Source organism: Martes martes (genome assembly GCF_963455335.1).
Source record: "Martes martes genome assembly, chromosome: 4".
NCBI lineage: Eukaryota > Metazoa > Chordata > Mammalia > Carnivora > Mustelidae > Martes > Martes martes.
Window position 1 is genome coordinate 112,232,932 of NC_137891.1, and position 21,537 is coordinate 112,254,468.

General features: G+C 36.3%; 1 protein-coding gene across 1 annotated transcript in view; it reads right to left on the reverse strand.

Annotated features, from left to right (window-relative positions):
- Nucleotides 1–1,400: 1,400 nt before the first annotated feature.
- Nucleotides 1,401–21,537, reverse strand: part of ABCD3 (ATP binding cassette subfamily D member 3) — a 78,056-nt gene continuing 57,919 nt past the window's right edge. The window contains exons 13-23 of the mRNA XM_080800901.1: nucleotides 21,328–21,419; nucleotides 19,622–19,713; nucleotides 19,465–19,540; nucleotides 19,276–19,339; nucleotides 15,121–15,198; nucleotides 14,949–15,014; nucleotides 14,763–14,852; nucleotides 14,202–14,321; nucleotides 8,081–8,185; nucleotides 4,846–4,902; nucleotides 1,401–2,890 (exon numbers count right to left, since the gene is read on the reverse strand). Of these exons, the coding sequence (XP_080657027.1) occupies nucleotides 2,813–2,890; nucleotides 4,846–4,902; nucleotides 8,081–8,185; nucleotides 14,202–14,321; nucleotides 14,763–14,852; nucleotides 14,949–15,014; nucleotides 15,121–15,198; nucleotides 19,276–19,339; nucleotides 19,465–19,540; nucleotides 19,622–19,713; nucleotides 21,328–21,419 (918 nt within the window). The 3' untranslated portion in view covers nucleotides 1,401–2,812. The remainder of the gene's footprint in view (nucleotides 2,891–4,845; nucleotides 4,903–8,080; nucleotides 8,186–14,201; nucleotides 14,322–14,762; nucleotides 14,853–14,948; nucleotides 15,015–15,120; nucleotides 15,199–19,275; nucleotides 19,340–19,464; nucleotides 19,541–19,621; nucleotides 19,714–21,327; nucleotides 21,420–21,537) is intronic.

Sequence of the window (21,537 nt, forward strand, 5' to 3'; positions counted from 1 at the left end):
TGCTCCTGCTTCTGCTCTAATAATTAATTTTTTAAAAAAATAAAAAATAAAAAAAACAGGAGCAAGAAGGGCACTCTGACTCTCCCCCTTTTCTTCCTGAAAATAAGCTACTATTTGCCATCTCCATATGGAGGATGTCCTCTCTAAACCAGAAGGAAATTATCATTCTCATCATCAAGGACGTCAGGTGACGACAGAGAGAATTCTACATAAACCTTATTTATTTCTTACCTTTGCTTGGCTTCCTCACGTAGTTTACTTTTCCACAATTGCCTCTCTTTGTTCAACCTGGTATAAAAAGCCTTTAGGTTTTGCCACTTCTTTGAGCCATCTCCTTATGAGGGCTTTCATAGCACCTAAAACTTGTATTAAATAAACATGTATCGTTTTTTCCTATTTACCTATCTTATGTCAACTTAATTCTCAGGACCAACCAAAAACCCAAAGATGGTAGGGGTAAAATTTTGCCTCCCCTGCAGAGGCAAACCCTACATACATTTTATCCTGTTAATGCACAGCAAACAACTGTAGTTGTTTACACCCCTATTTTCTGTTGTAGGAAAAATAGAAGCTTGGTATTAGAACACAGAGTAGTACCCTTGGGATGCAGTATGTGGCTCATGAATGGAATTTATTCTCTAGCTTATTGTTCAGATTAAACTGCCATTTCCCAGTGAGGCCTATAGAATATGCTAAGAGGAACTGTGAGGAAAAAGATGTTTCACGGTAATCATATTTTAGAAACGTTGGATTTCTTTATTGTAGGTCTTCGCAGAACCATCATTATGTTAGTGTATATGGTGATTCTTCAGGAAAAGGATATTCCTCTATGCCTCAAACAGTGAAGCACTTTAATGTTTGTTCAATTTTAAAAGGAAGAAAAAAAAGGAACCCCAACTCATTTTTTGATGGTAAAAATCCATTACAGAAGGAATAAAGAGGCAGCTGCTAGTAGGTTCAGGGTAATCTAGAAATCTGAAAATCTCAAAATTCCCCCAGAACTTTAATCTTTCCCAGTATCTTTTAAAGTCTCCTGGCTATTTGGTTGCATTTGTGAGGTACACTGATGTTTGTGGGGGGGGGGTCTCACTTTTTTTTTTTTCTGTAATCTCTATACCCAGTGTGGGGCTCAAACTCATAACCCTAAGATGAAGAGTTACATGCTCCACCAACTGAATCAGCCAGGTGCTCTGGCACACGGAAGGTTTTATGTGGCTTTTCTAAAAGAGAAATTCATTCTGCTAAGAATCACATTTGACATACTTTTTGAAAAAGAGACTTTGGGTGCTAAAAGGGATTTCTGAATGTCAATTTATTTTCGTGTTTTTAAGTCAAGATTATGTGAACTATGTATGAACTACCCGGTTTTTAGATACCAGAATAAAAAGAACAAGCAAAGGTTGTACAGGATAACTGATTCTTTTTAATCTGAACAGAAAATAAGTAAGTAGACAAGTTTGCCAAAGAAGAGTGGTAAAAACTGAATGTTATATATTATGGAATCAGTACATCAAGTTTTACTTTGGTAGCCGGTGATTCTTATAGTTAATTGTGCGAAAAAAACAAAATCAGTTATACTGAAACAAGATTATAAAATACCCATTTCTGAACCCTAGTCTGATAAAACTGATTTCATATCTAGCTTATTGATAAAATTCAGTTTCAGTTTTCCCTGTGCAAATAATACATGTAAGTCATTAATGGTGGCTTGGTGAGGTGAAATCAATTTCTCTTGGGATAGTTCAACATAATGACCCAAATATAAAAAGTTATTCAAAATTCACAGAGATAAACCAGTGCCTGGAAACATAATTCACCCATGTGCGTAATTATAACATTTTTTAAACATAAAATCACAGTCAAAGACAGTGATAACATTGCATACTCAGTGCATTACTTCATGTAGTGCATTCCTATGGCTCATTTGGAGTTTAACAAATGTAACCACCACACTTCTAATGAATGGGCTTCTAACATACACAGATCCATCCAATTCTTTTAAAAAATCTGAAACTCTTATTAAAGAGCTTGAGCTTGACATGTAAGGACTTTATGCCTTAATATCCCAAACATTGGGAAGATTAGGTGTGAAACATAGTAACCACCCCTTGTAAGCAAGACTGCACATAAACTTCTGTTATATTCCCACAAAGAACCCTCAGAACAACTCAATACTGCAGACTGAGAGGGGCACACTTATTATTTAGCCAACGAAATTTCAAATGGCTTTCCTGGAGCCAAATGTACCCCAAGATCTATACAAGGAATGAGTATAACGGTGGCAGCTAAAGCAATCTGCCACTGTGCGATAAATGCTATTATGCATTTGGGTTATATGTTTTGATAAAATACTATGATTTGTTTCCTACAATCATGGAGCACAAGAAATTGAAGCTCAAGACTATCTTGTAAGAACAGGATAAATGATGACCCCAGTTTTCAATAGGGTTCTTCATTGAAGGAAAAGATACAGCCATAAAAGTCAAATTAGCTGACTTCAAATGGTTTACATCCCAGGATGAATCAGGTTACACTGATTTAAGCCCAATTTAATTTAGGCAGGTTTTTAACCACAAGAATAAGGACATTCTTAGTACATATTAATAATTAAACCAACATATACACAATTAGCAAGATCCTATATAATATTAAATGGTTTAACAACTTGTTCTCAATTATTTCTTATCTAATTATTTGTTGTTTTGTTTAAAAAAAAAAACAAAACCCAAGCTCAACTTTATTTTACAACGTACTGTGTATTTCTAAGTGTGTTCTTTAATGATTTCATTGAAGCAGAACAGCTCTCCAGATTCTAAGAGCCAAATTCAACCGTATCTTCTGTTATCTGTTTAAATTCATAATTGCCTCTGCCATCCATATGCAGGTAGTACTACAAGAAAGAAGTGGGGGGAAAAAATCAATGACTACGATAATTTCATTTTTGTCAGGAATTTATGCAGAGGTTATTATACAAGAAAATGGAAATTATTTTAAGCCACTAATACCTTCAAAAGTTTTATACCCAGAAAGGTAAGACTAAATGAAGAAGTCCACTCTCTTTAATATAGCAACAATGTAATTCTGCTTGGAGTGGACAGAGTACTTTGCTTTGTAAGAACTAAAATTCCAAAATTCCTCATTATTTTGAAGGAAACAAATGTATAGGCATCCTACATATCAGAATGCTTCCATAACTCCACATCCAATCCAATGTACCACAGGCTGAACTGCACTAAGGATAAGCCTAATCAACGGGGAATTCTTGAATACTTCCTTTATCTGGTTTCCTGGATCAGTTTGGAACCTCTAACTTAAGGCTTTTTATTTGTTTGTGGTCTTAGTAGAGGAGTAAAAGAGCTATACAGTATGCCTGTATATCCCATCCTATGAAGACACTTAGGACAACAGCTAGAAAGACTTCTGTTTTATTTAGCAGCTTTTTATTTACAGAAAAGATGTGTTTTCCCATCTTCTATCTATTCTGGCCTCTGACATTGACATCCCTCCTTCACACAATCTCTGCTTGGTACTCTGCACTTGTCTCCCCCACCAGAAGAAGAGGGGAGGTCAAATCCAAAAACTCTCACAGCCCTGTGGCTATATTTATGAGCTCCTGAGAAAACACCAAGGCTTGGATACTTTTTAAACTGCTTTGATTATTAGTTATTCAATTTCTCATTTCATTCTGCAAAATGGACAAATTATAAGAATGGACAAATTATAAGAAAAAAAAGTATCTTTAAAAGTCACACAGCTATACAGAATTCCACTATTTTTACTAAATACTTTCACAGAGGCTACCTCTTCAATGTTCATGGAAATCTAAGAGACAGAAAGGCAAGGATCAATAACTTTATTATATGAAGGAAGCAATGGATGCCAGAACAGTCGTGCTTGAACCCAGGTTTTCTGAGTTCAAATCCCATACTCTTCACTTTATCATCTGTACACTATCATCTTAACCATAAGGTTATTGAGGGTAAAGACAGCACTCTGTATCCCCCAAGGACATTCAGCTCAGTACTTGGGGAAAACGTTGTTCCATCAGGTATGTATTTTATGGACCAAGATACCCTGTACATTTGTTCTCATTTTTCTCAAATCCTTACTTTTACCTAGAATGTCTTTATCATTTAGGAAGGAAGAAAGAGAAGAAGGAAGGAAAGAGAAAGAGAGAGGGGAAGAGAAAGGGAGGAGAGGGAAGGGAAGAGTTGAGTTAACAGGGTTTAGTTTGGGTTTTGATCATGGAGATCTTGAAGAGCTGAAAAGAACTGCCATACTGAGAATGGCACTGTTAGAACACCAGGATACATAAGGGATCCATACCAGTGCTAACCTTACTGTAATGGCTATATAAATTATAGTGACTACTTAATGATTCTGTTTTATTACAGTCCAATGATAAACACAGCTGACATTATTCAGTTTGCCCTTACAGCCGTGATCTCACTAAAAATGTCCTTAAACTTTCTGCCATCTAATCCTTCCTAAGACTCTTTCCCTTCTGTCAATACCGAGTGGTGAGAAAAACTTCACTTAGCCATAGCTGTGATAAGGTTGTGTAAATTTTAGTCAGTTATTATACAATAGTCATTTCTAAAAATGGAGAACCACTAACTGGTTCTTTACTATCTCTCCAATCAGCTAGGGCTTATTAAATATGTATTAGAGCTTTCAAAACTGGTAACTACAATATTTAAGGAAAATTTAGAATCACGTTTTGTCCTTCAAGGTATATGTTTGTAAGAGAACATACACCAGGAAATCTAAAACCATAATCACCTGAATTCAAGTATTTAAATGAGATAAAATTCCACTATACCATTCAATATAAGAAATACAAACCTCATGGTGTTTCCAAAGAGACTTTCTATGTGACACAGTGAAGAGGGTGATGCCGACCTAATACATAGAAAATGATTTAGGTTTTTATCAGTAACACAGAATCACAAATTAAACTCATCTACATATTTAAACTATTAAAATGACTGTTTTCAGAAGCTACAATTAAAAATCAATGTAAAAGAGAAAAAATAACAAATGATGCCGATGTTCAAGGTTATGCAAAGTAAAGACCATCAACCACATAATAAAAACACACAAGTATCAATAAATTCTTTAAAACAAAAAAAACCTAACAGGTACTAGCATTAAATGTACTATTTTGTTTGGAGCAGAAAATATACATCCTGACCCAGATTCTATTTTATTGTGAAAAATATAAAGAGTACAAGAATAGTAAAAATAGCAAGAGGTCAAAGTCGGGAAAATTAAATCAACGTGGTACTGTCTACAGTCAATCTGTTTTTCAAATACAGGGTCACACTCCTTTATTGGAACCTGTTTTGGATTGTGTCTGGGGCAAAATTCTGGGGCAAAAAACTGAATGTTTCTGTGGCAACGTTATAACACTGACACTGAGACAAGTTAAGAGTTTAAATATCTTCTGTTAGTTTAGGCAAGGTTTGGCTACCCTACTAAGCATGCTACAAAATAATAAAAAATCTTTTAGTTGTGAGACCTTTTTGTTTTTGTTTTTTAATTTTGTTTGTTTATCTGAAAGAGAGAGAGAGCATGAGAAGGAGGAGGGGCAGAGGGAGAAGCAGACTCCCCACTAATCAGGGAGCCTGACGTGGGGCTTAATCCTGGGACCCTGGAATCATGACCTGAGCTAAAGGCAGATGCCTAACCAAATGAGCCATCCAGGTGCCCCAAAACCTTACTGGTTTTTAAAATCTAAATAAAGATTCAGAGATTTCTAATAAAGATTAAAATAACAATAACAACAACCCACCAATCAATATAACTACAGATGCTCTGGATCAGTGGTTCTCAACTTGGGGGCAGGGGGAGGAGTTTTATCCATCAGGGGACACTTGGCAATGTCTGGAGACATTTTTGATTGTCACAATTGAGAGTGCTACTAGCATCTAATGAACAGAGGTCAGATATGCTATCAAATATCCTATAAAGCAAAGGACAGCTCCTCACAACTGAGGATTAACTGATCCAAAATGTCAACAGAGCCGAAACTGAGAAACCCTGCTCTAGATCGTAGTTACTTAAAACGGATCTCTTCAGGCTGACAGAGATAAATGCTTGAGTATCCAGATAATTCCAACATGAGTTCTAATTTTATTTTAATTTTGATAAATTTTTAAAAATTAGCCTAAGTATATTCTGGATCATTTCTACTATGAGATTTAAGTGCCCAAGTCTGTGTTTGTACTTTGCTGGTACAAAGTGATTACTTCAAGTGAGAGCACTGGGGTGCCTGGGTGGCTCAGTCAGTAAAGTGTCTGACTCTTGATTTCGGCTCAGGTCATTACTTCAGGGTTATGAGATGGAGCCCCAAGTTGGGCTCTGTGCTGGGTGTGGAGCCTGCTTAAGATTCTCTCTCCCTCTGTCTCTCCGTTCCCCACTCTCTCTCTATAAATAAATATATAAATAAAGTGATAGCACTTAACACTTTTAATGTGCCATAACTTTGGATGCCATGTGGCAAAGTTTTCAAATTGGTTACAAACTGCATGACAAAATAAGTTATTAGCAAAACATTTCAATGGTACACTTACTTGATTTTTGAAAGCTCACTTCAGATACTATTTTTTATGATTCTATAATAATTGGATCAGCTCTCAGCTTAATGAAAGCATTCTTTCTGATAGAATTACTTAAATAAGATACCTAAGCAAAATTCAAAATATAAGATCTGGACCTCAGACTGTATCTTTCCATAATTAAATCGCAAACTGGTGGTTTAGTTTCAGCAAAACAGTATCAGAGGTCTCTTTAATGTTACCAACTTGAAACTGTGTTTTGTCTGTACTTAATTTGTAAATTTTTATTTATTTTGTGGCTGTAAATGAGCTCTAAGTTCAAGGAGTTCATATCTCATTTCAACTGTTATTATAGGAATATAATTAAAACTAGAAACTGGGGGCCCCATAAGAATTTTCTTCTTTTAAATGGAATCTACACTTTTATTGGAAAATTGCATCTTTTGTGGGGACATATAGCTTATAACTAAACATAAGGGGACAGCACACAGTCAAGACTACCACCAAAGAGCCTCTAAATCACTGATCAAATAGAGACTACACCTCCAATACCTATAAATCTGAAAGTTTATAGGAACAGATACATAAAAATATTATAAATGAACATAACTGATTCAAGAATAGAAAACAAACCATTAAAGAAATAAAATCAGTACAGAAAAATCTTCCTACAAAGATTCATGTAGCAAATTTATTCTTTCCTCATTATACCAATGCTTCTCAAACTATAATGTGCATTTGAATCCTCTGGGAATTTGGTTAAAATGTGGACTCTAATTTGGTAGGGCCAGAGAGGCTGCATTCTAACAAGCTCCCAGGAGATGCTGATCAATGACCACACTCTTAACAGTATGAATTCATACTGTAAATATGCAACATGACCTTTTATATTTACTGTAAACCCCCAATAACACTTACAAATTGTTAAAAGACTCCTGTACTTCCTTTACTTACATAACACTGTAAAACAGTTAGGATATACTGCTCTTATTCTCCAAATCCAACAAGAGTATAGATGGTATGACAACCACCACAGAACTACCAAAGAGTTAAAGAACGGTATCAATACACACAGCCTCAGAAAAGACTACCACAAGAAACTCTGGTAAAATGTTGCCCAGGCCAGAGGAGGGGGAAAAAAAGGACAAACTGAAACTACCAAATGACTACTGTCAAGTTTTCCTGATTAAAAAAAAAAAAGATACTTAGGTTTCATTCTTAATGGAACACATTAAGAATATCTCAGTTTATTAACTCTGAGTATAGGGAAGGAGGTAAAAGAGAAGTAAATTTAAATACAGTATTTGTTTCAAATCTAAGATATAGCTAAAGAGAATTATATACAGAATTCATTTATAATTTTTTAACTCATATCATTAATTATCACTTGAAATCTTTATTAAAGCAGATAGAACACCCTTTGATAGTCATTTTGAAATCTCTTTGGATAGACATTTGGTTGGATACACAGTAAACCAAGAATGACAGGGACCCTCAAACTAAGAACCTGAAATACTTACCTTTCGACAATGACTGTAAATGTAACCTTCCACATCCACACTAACTGCACTTGTGCATTCATCCAAAATGGCAAACTGGGGTTTATGGTAAAATAATCTTGCCATCTGAAGCATAAAAGGAAATATTTTATAATCACATGCAGAAATTGATAAGCTAAAATAGATTTACCTTAAATTAAATACGCATTGAGTCTTGGAAAGCAAGAATGAAAATTATTTTACCTCAAAAAACCTACTTCCCCAAAAGAGAAATATATTTAAAAGAAACAAAACCTACGTGTCTTTACTGTCGTCCCAAACAAAGGGGAAAATGTAACACATAGGAAATTTACTGTTAAGAGTTAATCCAAAATATTTAAGACTGATGTGAAATGAAGTTGAGTTCTAAACTATTAGAGAATGTTCTCTAAATAAGATTAAAGGGTACATATTTTAACCAAATCTTAGAATTCAGACTCCAGATGGCTTAAATGCAAAAATGTATTTATTTCTGGACATTTTATTGCTTAAGTAATGTCAATTAATATTAAGCTGCCAATTAATATTTACACCAACAATTTCTGAGTGCACCCATTTTATGTCCCTGAGGTTAATACTAGATGTGCTAATTTTTAAGGGTCTGCTAATTTTATAAGTAAAAATTAACACCAAGAATGTTATAGCTTCCATTTCTTCAATTAGCAAAAATGCTGAACACTTTCTCACTTACTTTCCATATGTATTTTATTTTCGGGGCATTATTTACTCTGATCCTTTGTCTAACAGATATTCCAACTGGTCATCTGCCCCTAGCAACGATCGCCATGTGCCAAGACCAATGGACACTTTTATATTCTTAACCAGTTTATCTTTTCTGCTACATGCAATTCAGATGACCACTTCCTCCTCCATGAGAAAGTGACAGTGAAACACAGTATTAACATTTCTTCTCACTTCTTAAGCTGCTTCCTCAGTTTCTTTTCCAGCCTTTTCTTCTTCACTTGACCGTTAAATTTTGGGGTTCCTCAGGGCAAATTTGTAAGTCCTCTGCTCTTTATCCTATATTATCTCTCCCTGAATGATCTCATTGATTCCCATGATTCCAAATATTATTTACATTTGTGAACTCTCCATACATATCTCTTGTACCTTCTGCTCTTCAAATTTCTAGACTGCTAAATAAAAATTCCTCTTTGATATTTCCATCAAATTTTACCAAATTTTCCCCTTAAAATCCATCCATCCACCCCACTGGACCTTAAATATTTCAGAAAATAACACTATCAAACAGCTGCTCAAGCTGGAAGGCCATGAGTCCTCGCTTTTTTTTCCTCCCTTTCACACCTCCACTCTCATATTTTTTAGTCCATTTGAGTAAGTCCTTCAGAGTTTGTAGTCCACTCACTTTCTCCCTTCTCCACAATCATGCCCTCAGCCCAGAACACAACCATCTCCTGCTTATAGCCTACTTCCTCTTTCACTCCCCTCCAATCCATTCTCCCTATAACCAGAAAGGATTTTTCAGAAATGTAAATCAAATGTCACTCTTCTCTTCAACTTCCCACTTCACTTTGAACAAAATCCACTTCTTACTGGGGTGTCCCTGTAGAATCAGATTCCTTCTTGTTTTCTAACCTCAACATTCTGGCCCAAATTGCCTCTTCTCAACTACCAGGACACAAGGGGTCTTAAGCCAGAGAGGTTTAGCACATGTCACTTTCCTTTTGTCTCAAGCACTTTCCTTTTGTCTGCTTTTTACATCTTTGAAATTTCTCCTCAAAACTACCCTGAGCCCTCCGCCTCAATCCAAGTGGGTCCCTACTGCAACTTCTCTGCAGCCCTTTGTATGCTGTGAACTGTATGTTCTCTTTGTCCACTCTTCAAGGCTATTATATTCCCTTAAGAAGAAACTCTATTTTAACCACTACTGTACACCCAACACTTGCATGAAGGAAACATGTAGATATTTGATGAATTAATGACTAAAACATAAGCAGTACTCTCTATCTGATGAGGTAAGAAAGGGGAAGCAGCAAGTATAGACTACTAGAAGTTCAGCTGTGCAGAGAATGAAAGGTACAGACTACAGAGGATCTTTGGTTAAGGCAGAGTTTGCTTTTTACATCAGGGAGATCTGAAAATGTCTTTCTGAAAGAGAAAGACCAGAAGAGATTAAATATAGGGTGTGTGTATCTGTACACATGCATAACTGAAGGAAAGAGTATGATACAGTCAGAGGAGAGAAGGTCCAAAAACATGGAGACATTTAGCCTTTCTCAAGAGGAAGGATGACATATCCTCCACGGACAGAAGTAGGGAGGTCAGGACAGTCCAGTGTGAACTTCATTAAGAGGACTGATTATCTGAAGGCATGCCACAAATGCACCCCCGCCATGTTCCCATGGAACTCTATACCTTCATCATCACATTTGGCATACTGGATGGCAATTTTCTCATGTGTCTCTCTCCCCCCATGCTGTCAGTCCTTGCTACCACAGTACGAGAAGACTGTAAGGTGAGCAAGCACGTGAACCTTGCAGTGGTACTACCACCTGAGCTTGGCCGGTCCCCGCCCCCATCCCACACGGTAACCTGTACTAGCGATCCTTGCTTGGCAGCCTACTTCACGGTGCTACAGTTCAATTTCCTCTGTACAAGGGGATGCTCAACAGTTCCTGCCTCAAAGGACTGACAAGAATTCAATGTAAAAGGCTTAGCCTACCACCTATCTATTACGCACTCAATAAAAATGAGCTGTGGGTAACTGACATGATACCAGCTTTTTAAAGTAGGAAGTGAGTTGTTCTGCTGGGAGTAGGAAATGGGGTACAAAGCCTGAGACTGGTAATTTTTAAGTAATTATCATGAAAAATGAGAGAGAGGGGCAAAAGGAAGATGATCACCAGGGAACATGAAAGTGTGGTGGCACCAAACAAATTCTGATCTTTCAGCTGTGCTCAGAGGCCTATATACAGAAACACCGAGGCAAAGAACTGTTCTTGGGCTGCAGCTAAGGTAATATGAGGAAACAAAAAGCAGGAAAGGAAGTTATGGGAAAAGGAGCATTTGTTCATTCCTTTACGAAATACTTCCTGACTACCTCCTATGTGCCAGGCCCTGGATTATAAAGTCTGTGCTGGACAGGAAAGGAGGCAGAGTCAGAAGGGGACTGAGTAATCATAAGAAAAGGGAGGGGTCAATATTCAAGATATCTGTAAGTCTGAAGAAGGGAGAGAGTTGCCAATTTCTAAAAGAAAAAGAATTAATTACAAAATTGGTTTAAAAAAACACTAACAATTTTATGAGAGTGCTATCTCTAGTAAGGGGTTTTGACCCTTCTTTTTTTTAATTAAAGATTTATTTATTTATTAGAGAGAGAGAGCACAAGTAGGCAGAGCGGCAGGCAGAGGAAGAGGAGGAAGCAGGCTCTCCACTGAGCAGGGAGCCCGATGCAGAGTTCGATCCCAGGACCCTGGGATCATGACCTGAGCCGAAGGCAGCTGCTTAACCAACTGAGACACAGAGGTACCCTGGTTTTGGCCCTTCTTTATACTTTTATAAATATTCCAACTTTTAATCTTACATACTTTTTCATAATTCATAATAAAAAAAGACCACTACTAAATAGGAAGGACAAGTAGAGTGGAGTGGGAAAGAGAACTATCAGTCAGAGAAATAAGATATCACAACTTACGATATTGGGTAGAGCAACCCTGGCTGGTAATGGCTGGGCCCAAAGGGATGCAATGAGGTAAGAAAAATGTTACTTGAGACTCTGAGGGGCAGTGAGAGAAGAGAACTGGAGAGACAGTCCACCGGCACATCAGAGGCTATATAATGTACTAGTCAGGAGCAAGAAGTCTGCATCACACCCACCTGCACTTGAATCTCCATTCTGTCAGTCAGTAGCCACATGGCATTAGGAGGCTGCTTAGGCCCTACAAGTCCTTCCCTTGACTGTACCTTAATTCACAGGGCTGTTGGGAGAATTACATAGAGTCTGCCATTCAAAACCAATGCTTCCCTCATCATTATTCCAGTGTACTTTTATTATAGCTATAATTGAAGACTGCCTTGTGTTACAGTTAGTTGAGAATACCCGGATCTCCTACCTAGATTATTAAGGGCAGGCACCTATCTCAGAGCCTTGCAAAGAGCAGATCCCCAGCTGAGAGTGAACTCTGGGGAAATTATACCATGATTAAGTTTTTCACTAAAATTATGGAATAATGATCTTATTTCCTTTCATTTACTCACTTTCCTCAAGGAATTATAGAAATGTGTTCACCAGACCTCCCTTTTATTCAGTAGTATTATTCCATTCCCTCCAATTCAAATCTGACTTTCCTTACCCAAAAGTTCCCTTGTTTCATCTGTTTACACCAACCAACCTCCACTCTTATATATCCACTGTTTTGTGTGGTTAGACCTTTCAAGTCCATTTTTCCTAAAAAAGTATAATTTTTATAATTTATAAATTATTAATTTTTATAATTTATAAAAATTACATCCTCACTTCCCTCATTTTTTACTTTGCAAATTTTCAAGCCTAACCAAAAACTGTTAAGAACATTAAAATGACCATACACAAACTTCGCCCAATTTCACCAGCCTCGACATTTGTTGTATTAGCCTTCCCTGTCTCCCCACAAAACTTCTGAAGGTAGCAAAACAGTAAGTTCTCTTTTAAATTTCACAACCAATTCTCCAAATGTTGGTCTATACAGAACATACGTGCCAGCGACTTGGTCATGCAGCAGTGTAATGGGTGAGTTTCTCCATTTCCCAATCAACTCTATCATGGTTCATCTGGCTTTACAGGGCTCCTCCTTCCACTCCTTCCCTCTCCAAGATATCCCCTCATTCCTCTAGGCCTTGAATTTCTTATCTTCAAATAAAATCTATCCCCTCTGACCCTTATACCCCCATCCACAGGATTCCTTAGTTAAGCACATTTATTTTTCTTTCTCTGCATTTATACTGTGTGCCTTTGTGAATCCTGACCTATCCTTCCATAGTCTTTGAAGTCATAGTAACAGGAACTTAAATTTGTTCTTGACTTGCAGTTATTTCTACAGTCATCTTCTAAACGAGTGCAGAAACATCAATCACTTCAAATCCTCACTCCTGCCATCCAATTTTCACTTTGAGTATGGCTGACATCTCTTTTCTTTTGTTTATGATTCATTCTTCACTCTATAGATTAATCTCATGTTCCAGCACTAGCCAGACAAAATCACAAGAACAGGCTGACATGAAGTTCATACAGAATGGGTATGTTCTGGGAAAAATAACAGGCACTATCAGGAAATAAGAGGCAACAAAAAAGGGAGAATATAATTTAAAGATAATGAGTAAGCAATTCGGCAATAAGCCATTTCTTTTGCTGTTTTTCTTTGGTTACAGTTTTCTCTAATTCCCACAAGATTAACACCCTGGGGGGAAAAAAATTCCTCTGCAGCTGCTCAAACTATGGTATGCATAGTTAGAAAATAACTCTTTAAAAGTTAACCCTCTTAACAGAGTATTCAAGGTATCACTCTTAAAAGGCAGTGTTTTGTAGTCATGTTTGACCAGGAATAAGTTTAGACAATCATAAAATTAAAACAGCTCTTTTCAGATGCTTCTATTAGGAAAATGTAAAAGTTCTAAATAACTCTGGGTCGTAGATACTGAGCCCTGAAACCAGGATAGATATAATGGCATAACAGTAGAGGGGAGGGCAGGAGCTGAATAAAGTGGGAACACAGAGTGGATCATCTCTAACACCTTCAGAAACTTCAGAGAGAACAGCTTAAGTGAGGGATCAGTAGGGAAAAGATATTAAGACATCTTGGACTACCATATTACCCAGGATCAATATGCTAAAAGGTTCCCCCACTATTAATCCACAATGGATTAATAGTATATAATTGGAAAACTTATGAATTTTTAAGAATTCTAAATGCATATGCAAATTATACATTTTCAAGCACTTCTTTTATCATTTAAACTAATCCGTACTATAACAATTGCTAAATGAAAAGACTAAAATAATAATTTTAAATTAATGAATTAATAAAAATAATCAAAATACTGGACTCTAAAAGTGACTTTATGCAACCAGTTACACTGTCATGCAATGTGTTCAGAGTATACTTACCGCCATTCTTTGTTTTTCTCCACCACTGAGGACATCCATCCAATCCTGAACACTGTCCCAGCCTCCTTCACGTTCAAGGATATGACCCAACTGGACATTATCCAAGTATTCCTTTAGTACCTTTTAGCACAATGATTAAAGATGAAATCAAACATAATGTAAGCCAACATTCTCTATCTTGCTTTTATTTTTTAAACTACAATCGCTGTAATTCTATTGCCAATATCACTTCACAAAAGAATATGACACAAAGATAGCCCTGAACCCTCACTTCCTATCTATACTAATTCTGACAAAACATATCTAGTATTTTAAATAAAATAACACTACTGTACATAATTAAAGGATGAGAGACAAGGTTAAATACTCACTAAGCCTTATTTAAGCAGAGTAGTTAACATCTTACCTCCACTTGGAAAGTTATAAGTAATGACAATGTTTTAGAAGGTTTTACAGGATAGGGTAAACTACCTGGCAGTCAAAATACTTAACTAATCTGAGTAAGATAAAGAATCTGAAATGGAGTATTTCCAGTAGATCTAGGACATAAAATTTCCTTACTAGATCAGATATCCCCTTCCTTCTCTGATCTTCTCTTCCATCTGGATATATCACTTGGTCTCGAAGTGTTCCAAGGGTCATATAAGGTCTCTGATAGTGACAGAGCAAAAATCATTGTAAGTGACCTTTTAAAAAATAAAAGATCTTTACATCAAAGATTACAAAATAACTCAAACAAGGTCTTACCTGAGGAACATAAAACAACTTTCCTCTCTCAGGTTTAGTTAGACGTCCTCCAAAAAGAGGCCATAACTATAAAAGGAAAAGGAGTGGGGAGAAGAGCAGTTGTAAATTTCACAATGTGATAGATTGTATGGCAAAACAAGACCACAAAATCTTGAGGCCAACTTGTACTTACTTCACCAAGAACACGGAAAAGTGAACTCTTCCCACAGCCATTTGGGCCACAAATTAAAACATTGGCCCCAGATCGAACCTGAAAGAAAATCAGTCTATGAATTAATAGTGAATATATACTCAGTGAACATTTCCTTACAGTCAAATTGTTCTTTGCTAATGCTAAGCTTTCTTTTTAGCTATAAATGTGATCACTGAATAAAATCAACAATCAGAATATAGAATAACAGCTTATAAATTTTGAGGATTCTCAAAAAAAATGTGTGTGTATATGGTCTTGTTTTTAATAAATGGAATCATACGATATATGTTCTACATGTTACTATTTAACAATATATCACAAATATTCTTCCAAGTCAGTATAATCAGATTCCCCCATTCTATTTTTTTTAATGCCTACAGTGTATTCCATTCTAAGAACGTACCCTAATTTATTTAAAAACTTCCTTTTTGTTAATTGTTTAGATCATTTGTATTTTGCTTTGCTCTTTTAGATAATACTGCAATGAACCAGAACCAGTGAGCGAATTTATGTTATTAGTGAGAAATGTTTCTATGGATCAGGTTCTTAGAAGTCTACATATATTATAAATATTTACCAGTGCTACCAAATCGCTCTGCAACAATGAAAAGTTAAATGAGAAAATGTGATCAAGAGTGATTAAGTTCTGAGCTTACAGTCTCATGTAAGTATTTAATAAACCCTGTGAAGAATCAGAAATCTGGGTTACAATTCCAGCTCACAGTATCACACAGCAGTGTATCACAGCAGGAAAGAAGACAACAAAGATGTGAGTTACTCTGGTTGTGGAACCTGCTTTGACAATTTTCCTTAACTGTTGAGGCCCTACATTCCTATTATTTAGCTCAGTGAATATTTATTGAATGTTCACAGTCAGGCTCTGCTCTAGGTAATGGGGCTACACTAATTAAACAAAACAAAATAAAACAAAACCTGCTCTTACCACCTTACATTTTAGTAGGAGAGACATATAATAAAGAATACACACAATAAATGAGTAAATTATAGTGTACTGGAAAGTAAGTGCTATGGAGAAAAAAATATATCAAGGTAAGGAAATTTGGGAGTTGGTAGGGGAGGTTACATTTTTAAGGTGGTCAGGCCAGGTCTCACTGAAAATGGTAACTGGGGGCACCTGGGTGGCTCAGTCGTTAGGCGTCTGCCTTCAGCTCAGGTCATGATCCCAGCGGCCTGGGAGTCCTGAGATCCAGTCGGCGCATGGGGCTCCCTGCCTGACAGGGAGCCTGCTTCTCGCTCTCCAGCTCCCCCATGCTTGTAATCCTTCTCTCCCTATCTCTTTCTGTCATAAATAAATAAAAATCTTAAAAACAGAACAGAAGAGGAAAGGAAAGAAAGGAAAAGAAAAAAGAAAAAAATGGGCAACTTTGAATGGCATGAATTAGGAGTTTTCTGGAGGAAGACTGCTCCAGCCCAAACCCCCCTACAAAAAGTTTGTTCAAAGGCAATGAGACAGGAATGTACCTGTCTGGTCAAAAAACAGAAAAGAGGCTGAGAAAACTGACAGGGAAGAAAGAGGAGTAGGAAAAGAACTCAGAACAGTAAGAGGCTGGGGAAGGGCAGTGCAGGCAAATTTTACAGGGCACTGGGAGCCACTGAAAGGACTATCTTTTACTTTGATGAAACACAGAGCCATCAGCATTATTCCCAATAGCCAAAGGTGGAAGCAACTGAGGAGGATGAATGGATAAACAAAATGTGGCCTATACATACAACAGAAGAGTATTCAGCCTTGAAAATGAATGAAATTTTTTTTTAAAGATTTTATTTATTTATTTGATAGACAGAGATCACAAGTGGTCAGAGAGGCAGGCAGAGAGAGAGGAGGAAGCAGGCTCCCCAATGAGCAGAGAGCCTGATGCGGGGCCGATCCCAGGACCCTGAGACCCTGACCTGAGCCGAAGGCAGAGGCTTTAACCCACTGAGCCACCCAGGTGCCCCATGAATGAAATTCTGACACATGCTATAACACAGATGAATCCTGAAGATATCATCATGCTAAGTGAAATAAGCTAGACACAAAAGGACAACTACTGTGTGACTCCACTTATAGGAATTCCCTAGAACAGTTATACCCATAAAGTAGAATAGTAATTACCAGGGGCTGGGGGGAGGAGAGATGAGGAGTTACTTTTTAATGGGTATAGAGTTTCTATTTGTTATGATGAAAGAGTCCTGGGGATGGTTAGTGGTGACCATTGCACAACACTGTAAATGAACTTAGCGCCACTGAACTGTGTACTTAAAAATGGTTAAAAGAGCACATTTTATGTAGTGTACATTTTGCCACAATATAACGGATGAAAGGGTAAATTTTATGTTACAGATATTTTACCACAATAAAAAAAAGAATGAGTTTCTGGGAACCTGGGTGACTTGGTCAGTTGGGCGGCTGACTCTTGATTTCAGCTCAGGTCATGATCTCAGGGTCATGAGATTCAGCCTGCTATCGGGCTCCACACTCACTGTGGAGCCTGCTTCAGGATTCTTTCTCCCTCTCCCTCTGCCCCCACCCTACCTCTGTCTCATGCTCTCTCTTGTTCTCAAATAAATAAATATTATTTTTTAAAAAATGAGCTTCTAAAAAAGGTTGAGAATTACTAGCCTACCACATAACTGATTTATAATAAAATACCACATCATACGCTATCAGTGTTAGAGAAATAAACTACATGGAATGATTTTTCCAGAAAAATGAACTGTCCCTTTTTCTGAGAAATTATTTTAAAGAATCTTTTTGATGGACTTCCTATGCAGTTACCTATTACCTTTTCCTATGAAACCGAATACTGTGAGTATTCCTGATAATTCAATTTCCTGTGAAACTGAAGGCAGTGAATATTCCTGACAGACTTCTTCCTAAGCAATTACCTACTTACTACCTTTTCCTGTAAAATTGAGTGCAGTAAATACTTCTGATTATAATAATTTTATTTTGCTATAATAGTGATATCCTGAGCTCTTAAAGTTCAGAGCTTTTAATTAAATGATCCCCTACTACTATGCTTTAAGGAATGTCAGCCACATACACTGTCTTCTGTTCCTAACTGTTCCTTGTGGTTTTCACTGGTAGCCAATACTTCTCCATACTATTTGTTGCAATATGCCAGGAAACCCAAAAACCAAATATATGATAATGTATAGACATAATAACTAGACTTAAGAGATATCCACAGGCATTCTCTTTAATGCTCAAACATCTTAGATTCAGCATTAACTTTACCTGCATGGCTTTTGGTAATGTTGGACAAACTTCCAATTATGATATCAGTCCTGTAAGTCAGCAATAGTTTTTCTATAGTAAAGATTTTTTAAAATGTTTTTATTCCCCCCAGGTTAAATTAAGACTAAAGGATAAGGGTAACTTTCACTGAAATGAAGTTCTTAATAACACTGTGTTATTGAGGTTCCTGGACACTTTTTACTACTGGACAGAGTAGTTCTAAAGAAGTGGTATTGAGTGGGCTCTAGACTTGGGAGACAGCCTACATGGTAGGAATCTGTTACTAATCATCAAGATTTTCTGATCTGAACTACTCATAAAGTCATAATGGACATATATCCTAATGGTAACCCTTGGGTCTGGGAGTGTCTTACAAATATACAAAAATACTCCTCTTTCTTTTTCTTTTTAATTGGGTCTGCCATAGTCCCATTTGATTAAGAGACTAGACTGAATCAGCACCACTCTTCACCGAGCATGAGATATTACCCACTGCTACTGTGCTGCTCTCCCACTGTTTCCAGTGACAGCAGAGTCTACATTTGGTTTGTATAGGGACAGAGCCTCCTGCACAGTCAAAACAATACCTAACTCTAATTTTTTTAACTTAAACTAAAATTATATTGAATGTTTAAATACTCATTTCCCACTAGAGGTTACAATCAACTATATCTTCTGTGGCTTTTCTGAGACAGACTTTATTTGCAAAAGATTTTTTTATAAGTCATAAAACTAAGAAAAGTAGATTTCTAAGTACTTCAAAGACTTACTTTTTAAAAGAATTTTGTGGATTCAGAGACTAAGTCAAACCTTACAGTTATTTTACAATATTAGACTAGCTTTTCATTTCACATTTTAAATCTAAGCTTATATACAATCATTTAATAACTTACTTCAAAATTGAGGTCTCGGATCAAGATATCTCCATTTGGCGTTGCTAAAGGAACATGATCAAATCTACAGAAGAAATCGATAAAAAATTACAATTTTACATTAAACATTAAGCAAACATAGCTGAAAGAGAATGTCACTACACAGTTTAACAAATGTTCATCGTGCTAAAGAACTTTTCCTATACATACTTTATAATGTTATCAGCATTGATGATTTCTCCAGCACCAGGTATCAAGGGAATGACTTGTGCTCCTTCTTCAATACCTTAAGTGGAAAATAAGTATTAGAGCATCACAGGACGTCAGCCAAAACTTAAACTATGGGACCTAGTGCATTCATATTTACCCCTTTCCTGTTGCGAGACCATTGTGCGCTCATATTTGCCTTGATTTAAATCCTTTAATACTTGCATTAATTCTGTAATCCGAGCAGTAAAACTGAAATTTTAAAAAAAAGTCATAATGAAAACTCCAAAGGCCATGATTATCTTTTACTATTATTTTTGCTACTTATTTGAGATGTAACTGACATATAACATTGTGTAAGTTCAAAACTTTTATTCAAACTTAACAGAAATTCCTAAAAATTATAATTTAGTTTAAGTGAAATAACCTAAAAGAAGTTTTTTTGTCATAAAGTATGAGTGATAGTGTATGCATGCTTTATTATGTTTCAGTAGTACAGCAGGATGAGGATAAGGGAAGAGGATTCATAGGCTCTCCACCTCAACAGGTAATTACTTCATTAACAGGTGAGTCAAGAAGGTTGTTTGCCACTAGAATTTAAAAGTTTCTAGTAGACACTACACAAGGACTACTACTAGTTAGTACCCTCCACAGACACAGGAAGTATGGACAAAGTTCCTCCTGGAGTGAGTGATAGCCAAGTGTAAAGTCAGTCTTCTTGTGTGAGGAAGGCATTTATTACACATATGCCAAATGCCTGCTACTTCCCTGCAAACATGGTAGAATATGGAAGATTTCTCTCTCTCCTACTCCGAAATGGGAGAAAAGTTGAAGTGTTCTTAATATGAGATAGAAATCACTGAAGCAACAGAGAGAAATCAACACTCATGCCAAGACATCGAGGAAATAAAAATAACATGATGGTCAAAGAGAAAACAATCTGCATCAAAGAAGCAAAAAAGAAATTTTCTGTGAAAATCAAGCAGAAACCCCCTGAAGGAATAGAAGCACCCCATTTACCATGAACCGTAAAGGCATAAGAAAAGTTATTAACAACTAGGAAGAATGTCTACATTCTCAAGAAAGAGAGACTCCTCATAGTAGTTGACAATCTCTTCCATTTTGCCATGAAGACTGAAATTGCCATAGAAAAGGAGGAATAAAGAAGAAATATGTGGATGTGTCACAGGTCTGGGAAGGATCTGAAATGATCCAATTTCTTTAAATATACTTTTTACATTATGGTGTTCTTTTATGCCATACCAAAGCCCTTTATATTAGAGTTTAAAATACTGAAATACTTAATTCCATATTATGCTCTAAGAACAATTTTACTGGACAGAATGGCCATATTTGCAACTGCATCTACAGATACCACAAAGTGACTTTTCACTTTTTTCCCCATTAAAATCAACTTCATCTTTATCTTTTGCTAGGTTGCCAGTTTCAAAAACCTAAGAGGAAAAAAATACAGTGGAGGACAAAAAAGTTCAAATACAAAAATTCTATTCATTAACTTAATTTCCCATGAATTCAGAACAGAACAGAATTCAGAACAGAACTTAACATTAACTTAACTTAACATTAACTTAACTTAACATTTTCTAACTTACTAAATACTACTGTCCATGGAGCAGATAGCTTGAGAACCATTAACCTGGCTGAAGACTCAAAACAGCTCTTAAAGAAACATGAAAAACTCAGAGAAAAATCTTCCTTAATTTGTCTATCAAAATCAGCTTGCAGGAGTAAGAAATGGGGCTTCCGTTGCCCCTTATCTTAACCTCAACTGGGCACAATCATTAAGTATAACATATTCTTAAAACTTATTTTCTGCAATTGCTTAGTATTACTAATCTTACTTACCCAGCCAATCTAGTCATCTCACGGCCAGCCAAAACTATCCGACCCAGAGCTTGAGACATTCGCAAAAGCATTCTTCCACTTTGGTAGTAATCCTTAAATAGAAATAAATACTAGTTTTCACTTGTATTTCTAAGACTAAAAACTACCTTTTATTTTATTTTTTTTATTTTTTTAGATTTTTATTTATTTATTTATTTATTTAAATTTTAT